The sequence below is a fragment of the Euleptes europaea genome, chromosome 1 (assembly GCF_029931775.1).
Source record: "Euleptes europaea isolate rEulEur1 chromosome 1, rEulEur1.hap1, whole genome shotgun sequence".
Taxonomy (NCBI): domain Eukaryota; kingdom Metazoa; phylum Chordata; class Lepidosauria; order Squamata; family Sphaerodactylidae; genus Euleptes; species Euleptes europaea.
In genome coordinates this window covers 100,465,453-100,478,646 of record NC_079312.1, presented here as the reverse complement: position 1 = coordinate 100,478,646, position 13,194 = coordinate 100,465,453, and the positions used below count along the sequence as shown (strand labels likewise).

General features: G+C 42.4%; 1 protein-coding gene across 1 annotated transcript in view; it reads left to right on the top strand.

Annotated features, from left to right (window-relative positions):
* The window catches only part of DPYSL3 (dihydropyrimidinase like 3), a 52,445-nt gene extending 40,010 nt beyond the window's left edge, over positions 1-12,435 (top strand). The window contains exons 8-14 of the mRNA XM_056852124.1: positions 3,012-3,132; positions 4,734-4,890; positions 8,974-9,115; positions 9,576-9,746; positions 10,711-10,890; positions 11,641-11,803; positions 12,279-12,435. Coding sequence (XP_056708102.1) covers positions 3,012-3,132; positions 4,734-4,890; positions 8,974-9,115; positions 9,576-9,746; positions 10,711-10,890; positions 11,641-11,803; positions 12,279-12,367 — 1,023 coding nt within the window. The 3' untranslated portion in view covers positions 12,368-12,435. The remainder of the gene's footprint in view (positions 1-3,011; positions 3,133-4,733; positions 4,891-8,973; positions 9,116-9,575; positions 9,747-10,710; positions 10,891-11,640; positions 11,804-12,278) is intronic.
* Positions 12,436-13,194: the final 759 nt, after the last annotated feature.

The following is a 13,194-nucleotide window of genomic DNA, read 5'->3' as shown; positions in this document are numbered from 1 at the left end:
AGCTCTTTGTTGACCTATTAATTTGAGCTCATTTTAATTTAAATAATTTACATCTTGCATTGATTTCCCTTAAAATATACTACCTTCCCTGCCCCATACCCATCCATAACACTGCATCCTTGGCTGTTATGGTTCTGTAGTTCTGAGAGGAGTGCAGATTACTTAAAGTTAGCAGCTATTATTCTCTGCCCACATGGGTCAAACATGGTCAGCGTTATTATTCGAACACAACACTTTCATTACTGTTAAGTGTTCTTAAACAGGAAAGGGTGCCTGATCAGTTATTGTTAAATTCTAACATGAATCTGTGACAGATGATGGATGAAATTCTGTTACACATGTTATGTGCTTGCTTTATTTTTATAGCTGATTTTGAGTATTTTTGAGGCAGAGGAGGGTAGTTTGCATAACTTGTTTCCCAGGTAGCATACCAATGTCTGTGTGGGGTTTTTTTTGTAATTTTAGTGTTGTCAGTCATCCTGGACAATCTGATTGTTCTGGTCATTTGGGGAATCACATGTTAACCAGATACTTTGCTCTTTGAGGGCACATCGTAATGGTACATATGGAACAGGGTTATTTTAATAATTTTATTTTAACTGTATGGAACAGTTTTGGACAATAAGTCTCAGTCACTGCTGAATATTTGCAGCCATTTAGGATATTATGCCACTTTGGTTATCTGGAATGTTGCAAGAAAAAGCTGTATGTATTCTAGAATATTCTTTGGAATGTGTGGTGTAGTAGTTAAGAGTGTCGGATTAGAATCTGGGAGACCTGTATTCGAATCCCCACTCATGCCATGGAGGCTTGCTGGGTGACCTGGGGCCAGTCCCACTCTCTCAACCTAACCTACCTCCCAGGGTTGTTGTAAGGATAAAATGGAGGAGAGGAGAACAATATAAGTCACTTTGGGTCCCCATGGGGAGTCAAAGGCAGGGTACACATGAATTAAATATACAAATAAAACATTAGAGAGAAAATACTTTCAAGTCCAGAGAAATCTGAATCTGTGCCATTATGTACTAAGTCATTGAAAAGTAATATTGAAAATTCCTTGTGGATGTTAGCTGCATACTTTCTTAATTCTTGAGCTGCAAAAGTGCACATCTTCTGCTTTTCTTCAAGGAAGCAAGGATTTTGTGCAGTGCAACATACTACCGCACAAACTTGCACAATGTTGGTTTGCAGAGCATTCCGTGCTTTTGCTAAACACTTCATGAACACCTTTATAAATAACGCATGAGGAGCCTCCCACGCCAGTCCCCCTTCCTTGCCCACTGTTCTATGAAAGTGTCTGGGCTCTTTCCTTTGCCAGGAGAGTGAGAGACTGCACATAGGCAACAGCTGCAGAACTCCACTGCGTTTCCTCCAGCTGCCTGACGCAAACGTGTAATGAAATGCACGTCCTGAATCACTTGCTATGCTTTCCCTTCATTTCTAGCAGAGCCTCTTACTTAAAAGAGCCAGCTGTGATGGTGGAATCCATGTGCTTCTCTTGTTTTTGTGGGTATTTCCATTTGAAAGTCATCCCTGTGAGCACCAAGCGCTGTTTGAGTAAATGCTTATCCTTCCATTGCCTTGCACACAGGGGAACTACAGGTTGAAAATAGTGCATTTACTTAAGTTCCCACAGGTCCTCATGCTGAATTTTCAATCTTCCTGCTCCATGCCTCAACATGTAAATATTTGGAATGAATGTCCTCAAACTGTCCGTTCTGGTTCCGTTACCTTATCTGCATTCCCTTTATGGCCATTTCAGATCGAATTTAAAATATTTCCATTTGGGTTTGATTGACTTCAAAGAAGAAGCCAAAGGATTTGTATTCACATTGCTGTTAATTTCATTTTAGAAAGACAATAGTATTCAGTGTTGAGGCCCAAACATTTGTTAAACTTTGGGAATTATAGGTACTTTCTGGGTTCTGAAACAGTTTACTTATGTCCCTGTTCTGTTTTGTGTTCAGAAGTATTCATTACTCAACTTTCTGGCCGGCATCCAGGCAGGGAGAAGTCATGTTAGGCTGCTGTCAAGCTACATAGCGGATGATGCAATGTTCCAGAAATATCTTACTTAATGAAGTGTTGAAAGTTCTAACAGCAAATGAGATATCAGAGTTACAGGCCCATGATGTCATGGGAGGCAAAAGTGGCCAAACTGATGAGAGGCAGGGAAAAAAGCCCTTGTAATTGGGACTGGAGAATCCTGAATAAATAACTAGATGCAAAGACTCCTTTAACTCGACTGTAGTTATGTTATATACTGTTAGGGCTACAAGCATTAGTTGTTAAATTAACTGTAGTAATTTGTAATCAAAGTGGGTCCTCACCATGTTGACCCCTGGTTTAGAGTAGGTCTGCTGAAAATTCCACAGTGAATATGCTTGCCAGGCAACCATAACTTCATGTGACTTCATCTGTTCATGTGACTTCATCTGTTCATGTGACCAACATCTGTTAGTTTGCATTGCCTGCTTTTTGTGTCTGTCCTTCTTGCATCTGTGCAGTGAGCAGTATCTATTTGAGGTTTGAGGAGTGGCACAAGAGTTGATGGCAAGAGTAGCTGAGCTCATGGATAGACACTGAAGGCACACAGAGATATTCAATAGAAAGTATCAGCTCAGGTCTCAAACTGTTTTTCATTTTACTGTTGTGCCCTTTTACAAATTGGAAGCAGTGGCAGATGGGGTGTGTGTGAGAGAGACAGAGAGAGACTGCAATTGATAAAATGGGCACGTGCAAATTAATTTGGGTGCATTTGAACAGCTCACTTAACAAATGGCTCCCTGTTCACCACTCACGAGCAGGACATGAGTTGAAGCAGCAGGTGTCTTGAGCATAACTAGTTTGGACATGGTTGGCCAGATAAGCATTTTGTGATTAAATATTCCTGCTGTGTGCAGTTTGATGACTTTTCTGTTAGTACTTGGGGGGGGGGGAATAATGCCATGAAATGCATTTCATTGTGCCATATGAGGTCTTGAGAGCTCACTGTTGTTCTTCTGTTTCAGCTGGAGGCTGAGGCTGTCTTCCGTGCTATCACCATTGCAAGCCAGACCAACTGCCCCCTGTATGTGACTAAAGTGATGAGCAAGAGTGCTGCTGACCTAATTTCACAAGCCAGGAAAAAAGGTGTGCAAATCCATCCTTGTACCTTCAAATCTATATGTCAGTTCAGTCTACAGGCTTGCTTTGCACCTTTTGCCTTTCATATGACATCACTCCAAGCAACATCTACCCATAGGACAAAGTTGTTGTTGTTAATAATACTATTAACAGTTCTCTCAGAACTCTCTCAGCCTCTCAGGGAAGTTGATTGTAAGCCTCTTTGAGACTCCTTAAAGGTAGAGAAAATCAGGTTATAAAAACCAACTCTTCTTCTAAACAAGGAAGTTTTCATTAGTCTTCTGAAAACCACCAAAGGAGGAATATAAGGAAGAGAGTAACTGAAGGATGGTGCAACCACCAAGAAGGTGGTTCTGTGTAGTTACCTGCCTTACCTCAGAAAATAAGTGCACTTGAAGCAGACCACCTCTGACTACCTTATATAACATGAAGGTACACACAGGAGATGAAACTTGGGGTCCCAGAGTGTGGACAGAAACTAACGAAAGGCCAGTGTGCACACAATTATGTACCAGTGATATATGCTGTCTATAGCCAGCTCCAGTTAGAAAGGTAGCTGCCACATACCAGATCATTAGATGTTATAAATGTGAGGTTGCTGTGAAAACAGCAGCCATATATCTCTTTTTGTTTCCTTCCTATTGTAGGGCTTTTCTGCATGCTCAACTTACTGCTAATTTGTTTTGAAGTCAACCCACAAGCATTGGAATCAGTTTGGGCATGATTCTTTTGCATGTTGCCCTCCCTTTGCATGTTAACTGTTGTACAGTCAGTTTATTTTCTTCCGCACATGCCTTTAAGTAATCAGTATTTTCAAGGTAATGTGCTGCCATCATCAGTGGCATCATCGGTGGTATCACACCGCCCCCCCCCCAGTTTTATTTTTTGTGCGTGCTTATATCAATACATCAATACCATGGCTGCATTTCTTAAAAAGGCATAAAAATATTGATATATTGATATACTGCTGTAATGATAGGTCAGACAGGTCCTCTGAATTCCTAGCTTTCATTGTTAAAAAAGGCAAGTCTCTATTGCATGTCTTTGCAGAGATATATGCCTATTTCCCTATATCTTCACAAGGGAAGGACTTACTTTTTTTAAAGGAAAGCTGGGGTTTCAGAGAATCTGCTTGAACTATCGTTACAGCAGTGTATTTATCATTACAGCAGTATATTTATATATTGATATTTTGGTGCCATTTAAAATAACTTAAAAAATGCAACCACTTATATTAAGAGCATGGGGGGAGGAGGAGTGGTTTGATGATGATAACAGTCCAGTCATCAAAAAGTGGTTTGGAGTTACGTGGGAGTGGGTGGGAAAAAGGAAACTGACAGAAACGTTACATAAAAGGGAAAAGGCAACTTAAAATCGGCTTCCAGAAAAAGATTGGGTTAAAAGTGGTCTCAAAAGAAACCGGGGGGCGGGGGGGAAACCGTGGGGAAAACAAAAAAATTGAAGAGACAACTAAAGGCACTAAAACGTGGATGAAAATCAAGGGATAAACTGAAGCAGCAGAACCACCGGGGAAAAACTCATGCAGAAAAGCTCACAACGTCTTATGCGACTTGTCCTTTTTCAGTTTTTATTTTCTTCCTCACCAGGTAATGTAGTGTTTGGCGAGCCAATCACATCCAGTCTTGGAACAGATGGAACACACTACTGGAGCAAGAACTGGGCAAAGGCTGCTGCATTTGTGACCTCTCCACCTCTGAGTCCAGATCCAACAACCCCTGATTATATCAACTCTTTACTGGCCAGGTTGGTGATGACAAAAAATGCAAACTGGCTTCTCCCAATAACTTTTTTTGAACAATAAGATGGTGCCACACCCAACTAACCAGCAGCAGGTCTAGAAACAGTTGAAAAAGTAGATCATAGGCACAAACCAGAATGTAAATGTGCTTATGTACACATATATGTATATGTGGAGAAATTCCAAGTGGGACAGTGCAGATCGTGTACACTTTGCCTTGTTCACCTAGTGGATGCTGAGCTATTATTACTGTTGAAAGGATATATTTAACATATAGAATGACGCCGTGATTGTGTGTTCAAATTAGGAACAAAAGATATGACCATTATGCACAAAAGAGACGTGTACAAAAGCAAGAAGAAGCAATTGATGCAAGGGTATTTGTCTGAGCTGGATGTCAGTGCAGAACTGGATTAGTAGGCAGCTGTAAAGTAGGAATCTATCTGGGAAGCACTGGGGTGCTGTACATCTCTGATTTCAAAGTGCATGCTTTGCATGGTGTCATGAAGAAAGGCTGTATTTGCAGCTGTGAGTTAATTAGAACTGGCCAGCGCTGAATAGAACAGAAATGGAATAGCAGCACGAGTTGCAGATAAAGATTTTTGCTGGCCTTTTTTTGGGAGAAGGGAACATCATGAGACACTGCTCATTCTCCTGTGTGAATCCTGTGATTGGCTTCCTTTACAAATTGAGCTTGTTTTTTCCCCTTCTGTTTTTAAAGTAGCACACGCCTGGCTGAAAGGAACACCACCTGCTTCTCATAAATTCTCCTCTCTTCGGTGCCGTCCTCAGGAGTTTTGGGTGATGGGAGTCCCTGCTTCTGCCTGTTTGGTGTTTGTTTGTTTTTTACTAGAACAAATCAGACTGACACAAATCTCTCTGCTCAATAAAGTAGACATATGGCACCAAATGATTAAAGGGAGTTAGAGATTATAATTGGATTAGGACTTTGGGTCAGAGACCCAGACTGAGGCAATGAGACTCAGTGTCTCTGAATCTGAAAGTCAGACATGGGGTTTGTCTGCAAGGCGGTGATCCTCTATAGTTTCCTTTGTTAGTGTTTAGACAAGGCTTTCAGGGATTTAAAAAAAAAAATTCTCCCTTAATTACCATGAGTCCTTTCAGCTCTATGAGTTGCTGGCAGCTAGCAGACGCCAGGAAGCAGGAAATTTCCATGGAATTTGGTGTACAAGACTTGATGTGATTGTTAAGCCATTACCACTGCTTTTTGCTGCCCTCTGGTGTCACTACACTTAAATGTAATAGGCCAGAGCAGGGAGCTGTCTTTCTTTAGGTGCTTCACAACATGTAAGGAAATAGTTACCACCAGCGTTTCTCAGACTGGAGTCCCAGGATCCATACAGGTCATTGAGAATACTTTGTGTAAATACAGAGGGCGAGCCCTTCTGTGTGCATCCAGATAATGTGAAAATGGAGCCTTCTCAGTTTTCTAGTACTGGAGACAGGTACTTTTTTCCTAGGAGGATGAAATTGGCTTCTCTTCTCCCTCTTTTGAAAGGCAGAAGTTATAGACCTGCTACCAACCATAGCTTCCACATCACCTGAGAGAACTAGCAGTTGCTAGGAACCAATAGCTTAGCCATAGGAACGCCATGATACTAAAGAAGTGCTGTCCCAATACAGCCATCATAGTTACTTAAGGTATAAAAATGAATTGGTTTTCACCCTGTTTTCCAGTGCAAAAGAGTTCTTCATAGAGATCAAGAGATGCCACTCAGTGTCCATAGGCAATAATAGCTAATGGAGGTCACTCAGTTGAATACCGAAATTCAGGCTTTGTGTGATGAGAGTATTTTTAACAATTTCTTTGGCTGTTTATCCAGGCGCCTTCCCACCCCTGTTTATCTAGTCTCTGTCTAGATCAGTGATACTCAGTGGCTCTTTTGACATGCCAACTGTGGCTCTTCCAGGCACTGTTCCTCAATGTAGCACCTGCAGGAAAGTGGTCAAAACCATTGCGTGGTTGGGCTTGTGGTTGGCAGGTGATTCCCATATTGAAAGCTGCTGCTGAAAGGGCTGAGGGCTGGCTGGGTTCACCACAAGCCTCCCCGATCTGTGGGCCCCAACCTTTCTGTGCAGCATCTAAGCTCGCATCCTGAGTCCTGGGCTACAGCTGGGAGGAGAGCAAAATGGCCACGGAGAAGAGATAGTAAAACCACCATCATAATCCTAGCAGCCACCCAGGAAAAAAAGCAATCTGGCCACAGTGGGTTGGTGGCAGATTTATTCCCCTTTCTCCATTACCAACTTGCTCTCCTTCAGGCACCTTGGCGGTCTCGCTCTTTCCCTTAAGTTGCTTGGCTTTGTGCTGAGGAGAGAGTGGGAAGGCAGAGAGGAAAGCCCTTTCCCCTCTGGATTCACAATGACTGGCTAAGGTTGAATAGCGATGAGAGGAAATATGCAGAGGTATTCTGGTATTTTAAAAGGTAATAGTTATAGTTACTTATTTAATATTTGGATACCATTCCAGTAGCACCTTAGAGACCAACAAGATTTTCAGGGTGTGAGTTTTCAAGAGTCGAAGCTCCCTTCATCAGATACTTTGACTCTCAAAAGCTCATACCCTAAAAATATTGTGGGTCTCTAAGGAGCTACTGGACTGGCATTTATAGGTTTCTACTGCAGACCAATATGGCTACCCTCTGAAACGATACTTAATATTAACAGTTATTCCTTATATAATTGTATGTGTGTGTTTGGTGGGGTGGCACACAAGGCATACAATAGTACTGTGCTCTTTTGGTTGATGGTAATTGTGAATGTGGCTCTCCACAAGCCATAGAATGAGTATCACTGATGTAGATACTGATTTTTTTTTAACTAAAAAGGAAGTTTCTATGTGTCCAGTGCAGAGTCCCTTCCAATCAAGGGGCGAGATTGGTTAGAACTTGGGTCACTGCCTATTGAGTTGTAGTCCGATGGAATCATCTATCTTCAGCAACCTGAAATGCAAGCTGTCCAATTCCTATTGTTTTTAGTGGCTCTCAAATCTGAGCATCTGCAGTCAAAACATGGATGCATCTGGGCCCAACAAGAGGATTTTCTTCCCTCCGTGTCTAACACTGAAGAAGTCTTAATGAAAGAAGCTTAAGATTTGCATACAAACAAACACATGTTGAAGCTTGAAGTGCTTGAGGGTATATTCATCCTGCGTCTTTACTTACTAAAGAAATGGACCATGCAACGGTTAGAAGGAAATCACCAAAAAGACTGGTGTGACTTATTGCTTATTTTTTTAAAACAAGATAATTCCCTCCTGCATACACTTTCAAGAGCTCTGACATATTTCTGTGTTTTGGCTGGTGAGGAATGCTGTAACTGAGTTTATAATTCAGCGTTTTGCTCTTTTGTCGTTGTTAGGCCATATGTATGAGCTTTGAACAAGTATGATATTTTTTAGTTTCTGTTACAGAATTCATTCAAGATGCCTGAACATGAAAAATGACGAGGTTCCCCCCCCCCCCCCCAGAGTTAATCTGTTAACTTCAGTGTTCAGCCAGTCTGGTGCAGACTTTGCCTCCATTCAGTTCTGTTGTGGAGAGGATACATTGCTTGTGCCTTTCCTGTCGCTGAAAAGCATGCAGCACCCTTTTATTTAGGGAAAAACTGCTCTTCTTCTCAGAGGATCAGTTCATACGTAAAACAAAACTGTGGTTTGGCATTACATGACACTGCCTGAGATTCACATACCCTTTTGTCACAGTCAGTACTAAAACCAAACGTTGCTTTCAAACCAGCAAACCACAGTTTGTGTGTTGTAGCTTTCCCTTAAACCAGGACTGTAAACTAGCTTCAGTTGAAATCCTGGTACAAACGGCAAGCTCAAACTCTAGTTTGCCAGCTCAAACGTAAACTATGAATGGGTGCACTGGAGAGAGAGAGGAATGTGCAAGTTTAGCTTTTTGTGTGAACAAGCCTGAAGAAAGTTGCCCTGGAATAATACAGGTAAAGAGAGAGAAAGAGAGATACACACCTACACACACACCTTCTCTTGGCGCTCCTGTCTACTTGTATAAGTCAACCAAATACATGGTTAACACCTTCTTACCTTTTTGCCTCTTACCTAGTGGTGACCTCCAAGTCTCAGGAAGTGCACACTGTACATTCAGTACAGCACAGAAAGCAATTGGAAAAGATAACTTCACAGCAATCCCAGAGGGTACCAACGGTATTGAGGAACGGATGTCTGTCATCTGGGACAAAGCAGTGGTAAGAGAGAGGATAATGAAGGAGAGGATGGTGCACATGAATTTTTGGTAGCGTTCAGTAGTAGGCTTTTGTTCTGAGTGCTGAGTTTCTCCAGTAAAAAGGAGTTAATGAAATGTGGAGTTAATGAAATCCCTTCCCCCCAACACACACATTTACTCCCACCCAATTAGATCCTACTTTGGCGTGGGATGGGGATGCGGCACAGTGGTAGAGCATCTGCTTTGCACGCAGGAGGTCCCAGATTCTGTTTCCCATACCTTCAGCTAAAAGAATCATGAAGTAGGTGATGCCAAAGACTACTTGAGCACTTGAGTATAGGCAACAGTGCCAATCACATTAGGGAAACTGGTCCAAGAATATAGCTCGGTATAAGGCAACTTCTTGTGTTCCTGCTGCATTAAAACATTTGGCTGTTCACTGTCTGTACTTCAGCTTCTTTTACACGATTCATACCTAACAGGCTTCTGGGAAAATGGATGAAAATCAGTTTGTGGCTGTGACAAGCACCAATGCTGCAAAGATCTTCAATATGTATCCAAGGAAGGGGAGAATTGCCGTGGGATCGGACAGTGACCTGGTGATATGGGATCCTGACGCAGTGAAAATTGTGTCTGCCAAAAGTCATCAGTCAGTAAGTCTTTGTCTTCTCAGGGATTCATCCTTTAAAACACCCAGAAGGTTTAGGGAAGCCATTTAACAGAATTGCTGCAGCATGAACTGACTGTTGTGAATCTGAATTGTCAAAATGCTTTTTAAATATTTTGATACCTCCCCTTTGAGAGCCAGTGTGGTGTAGTGGTTAAAAGCAGTAGTTTGGAGCGGTGGAGTCTGATCTGGAGAACCGGGTTTGATTCCCCACTCCTCCACATGAGCGGCGAAGGCTAATTTGGTGAACCGGGTTGGTTTCCCCACACCTACACATGAAGCCAGCTGGGTGACCTTGGGCTAGTCAAAGTTCTATTAAGAATTCTCTCAGACCCACCTACCTCACAGGGTGTCTGTTGTGGGGAGGGGAAGGGAAGGTGATTGTAAGCTGGTTTGAGTCTCCCTTAAGTGGTAGAGAAAGTTGGCATATAAAAACCAACTCTTCTTCGTCTTCTTTGTCTTGTGGCAGATAGAAATAAGCAAAAAAGCATAGTTTTAGAAAGAACAGTGTGTAGTGTTAAATAATAGAATGTGTATCTGCAAACTTTAAAAGGTGAAGGCTGGAGGTTCTAGTACAGAAAACAAAATTTTGTCTTTAGCTTGTGGCATTGTACTGAGCATTTGTTTTTCAGAACAAATTGCATCCATATACATTCAGGCCAAGGGGGTGGCAAAAGGTGTCAGTCCTGGATCTTTGTACTCTCTCAGTTTTTAACTCTAAAGTTGCCTCACCTCAAAGTCTTAGCCAGTTATATAATGCAAACAGTGCCTGGTTCCTCTGGGTGTTCTTGCATCAGACTCTTTCCACAGTCCACCCGGCCACTCCTTTCCTCTCTAGTTGGTTATGTCACAATGCCACCAAGCTTCCGAGATTGTATTTGGAGATGGGGCATTGTATTGAATGGGCCAGTGACTTTGTTCATGTACCTGTTTAACCCTATGTGTTGTAGGCAGCTGAATACAACATTTTTGAAGGAATGGAGCTGCGTGGAGCCCCACTGGTTGTCATATGCCAGGGAAAAGTAATGATGGAGGATGGGAACCTTCATGTGACACAAGGGACAGGGCGTTTTATTCCTTGTGCTCCTTTCTCAGATTATGTCTACAAGCGCATCAAAGCAAGAAGGAAGGTAAGATGGAGAAGCCTTCAGGAATGGAGAGTTGTAACAAAAGATGATCCATCCATTTATTTGGAAGCTTTTTCTCATATGGCAGGGGAACCACTAACAGCACAACCCCTTTCCTGGCCATACGGAGAACCCACAAAGCTGCTGTTCCCCAAGCCCATTTCTGGGAGGGGCGTTACTAGTGAGCCAGCGTGGTGAAGTGGTTAAGAGCAGTGGACTCTAATCTGGAGTACTGGGTTGGTTTCCCCACTCCTGCACAGCTGGGTGACCTTGGGCTAGTCACAGTTCTCTGAACTCTCAGCCCCACCTACCTCACAAGGTGTCTGTTGTGGGGAGAAGAAGGGAAGGAGATTGTAAGCCGGTTTGATTCTCCTTAAAAGGTAGAGGAAGTCGACATATAAAAACCAACTCTTTTTCTTCTAGTGTGGGGTGAGCACCTCCCACTTGTCCATAGGCACCCTGGTTATGCTTTTCCCCATGGTGCTTTTTCTCATTCCATTTTTCAAATTGCCTTCCTTATTTAGAAAACCAGTTCTCTGTGGTCCTACTAGTGCCACAAATGTGAGAGATCAAGCTAAGCAAACAGTCTCCCTCACCCACGTGTGGAAGAAATGTTATAGAAAAATATGTGGTAGTGACCTTGGGAATGAAATAAAACAATTTGAGGGGCCTCTGTAAGAGAAACTTAAGCTCCCCTACACGTGTCCCTGTGTAACCATTAACATTACTTCTCTTGGTTCCTTCTAATGACAGATGGCTGAAATGCATGCTGTGCCAAGAGGAATGTATGACGGGCCTGTGTTTGATTTGACCACTACACCTAAAGGGGGCACCCCTGCAGGATCTACTCGGGGATCCCCCACCCGGCAAACACCTCCGGTCAGGAATCTTCATCAGTCTGGATTTAGCTTATCAGGTAAGTATAAGAATGTGGCGCAGGAAATCACCTTCAAGAATGCTGCTTAAATTTGGTCCAGTGTGAGGCACTCATGTAAAAATTTCCCTGACTCCTTCAAAAGCAGCAGCACCTCGCCTAGGTCAGGGCTTCTTAAACTTTTTCCACTGACGACCCCTTTTCGCCTGAGAAATTTTTACACGACCCCAGGTATATAGGTATACAAATTAAACATTTACTGAAAATAAATCATAAACAAATTTATTTTAAAACAATTCTTTGGTATACATATAATTTTACCATTTATTGTTGTCAAATTTTTCGCAACCCCCATTCAGTTATGCAACCCCATATGGGGTTTAAGACCCACAGTTTAAGAAGCTTTGGCCTAGGTGATGGGTTCCCATGAGACGGATTCTCACAGCCCTGTGAAGAAAAGCTTCTAATTTTTCTTTCTTCTTCTCTTTCTTCTCCCCATCTTCTACATACACTGCAGGTACCCAGGTTGATGAAGGGGTTCGCTCAGCCAGCAAGCGCATAGTAGCACCCCCAGGAGGCCGCTCTAATATAACATCTCTGAGTTAAGCGTCCCAGTAATCAGGGAACGGGAGGGGAACTTGTAATTCGATAAACTAAGCAATGGTACATTAATTTAAGAGCGGCAGAGAAGTGTTCAAATTTGGAAGAATCAATAAGCCTCAAGCCTTATGTTTCATAAATGCTACTCGCTACCTAGCTTTAAAAAATATTGCGGGTTTCTTTTACGTTTATTCATAGCCTTAATATTTTCCCAATTTTTTTTTTACATGCATGCAAATCTGACCGGTGACTTAGTTAAGAGTATGTAATTGTCCATGGTGAGTGCTTGTGTGATGACAAACTGTAAGAAGGGGATTGGAGCAAGGTGGGGGCGATCAATGACATGAACAAGCTCTTTAGGCAGGTGACTTCGGGCGGAGTCAGCCCAGGCATTTAGTGTTGGGGACGGGTGGGAGCAGAAGGAGGCGGGGCAGGGTAGAGGGAGGAGGATGGGGGGACCAAGTAGATCTGTGTATCATTGTGTCCATGTTTTTTTTGTTTTTGTTTCCACTCAATGCTGACAAGGCAGTTGCCTCCAAGCAGTACACGAGGCCCATTGGGAAGCTCAGCCATCTTTGTAGTGGCTCTGTTGCATCACTTCCTCCTGTTAGAGATTTTATTACTTCGTACATTTTACTGAATTAAAAAAAAATTGAAACTAACGTTTTTCTATTTGTCTTATTCTGGCAAGATAACTTTATTTTCCATCTCTTTAAAATTATTCTTCTATTCGTTTCTGTTCTTTTGGGGAAGATGAACAGATAGAACGCAATCCTGGATTTCAAAAAAACAAATACTCCGGACTTGTGTAAGATTGAGCTTCTCACACTCGT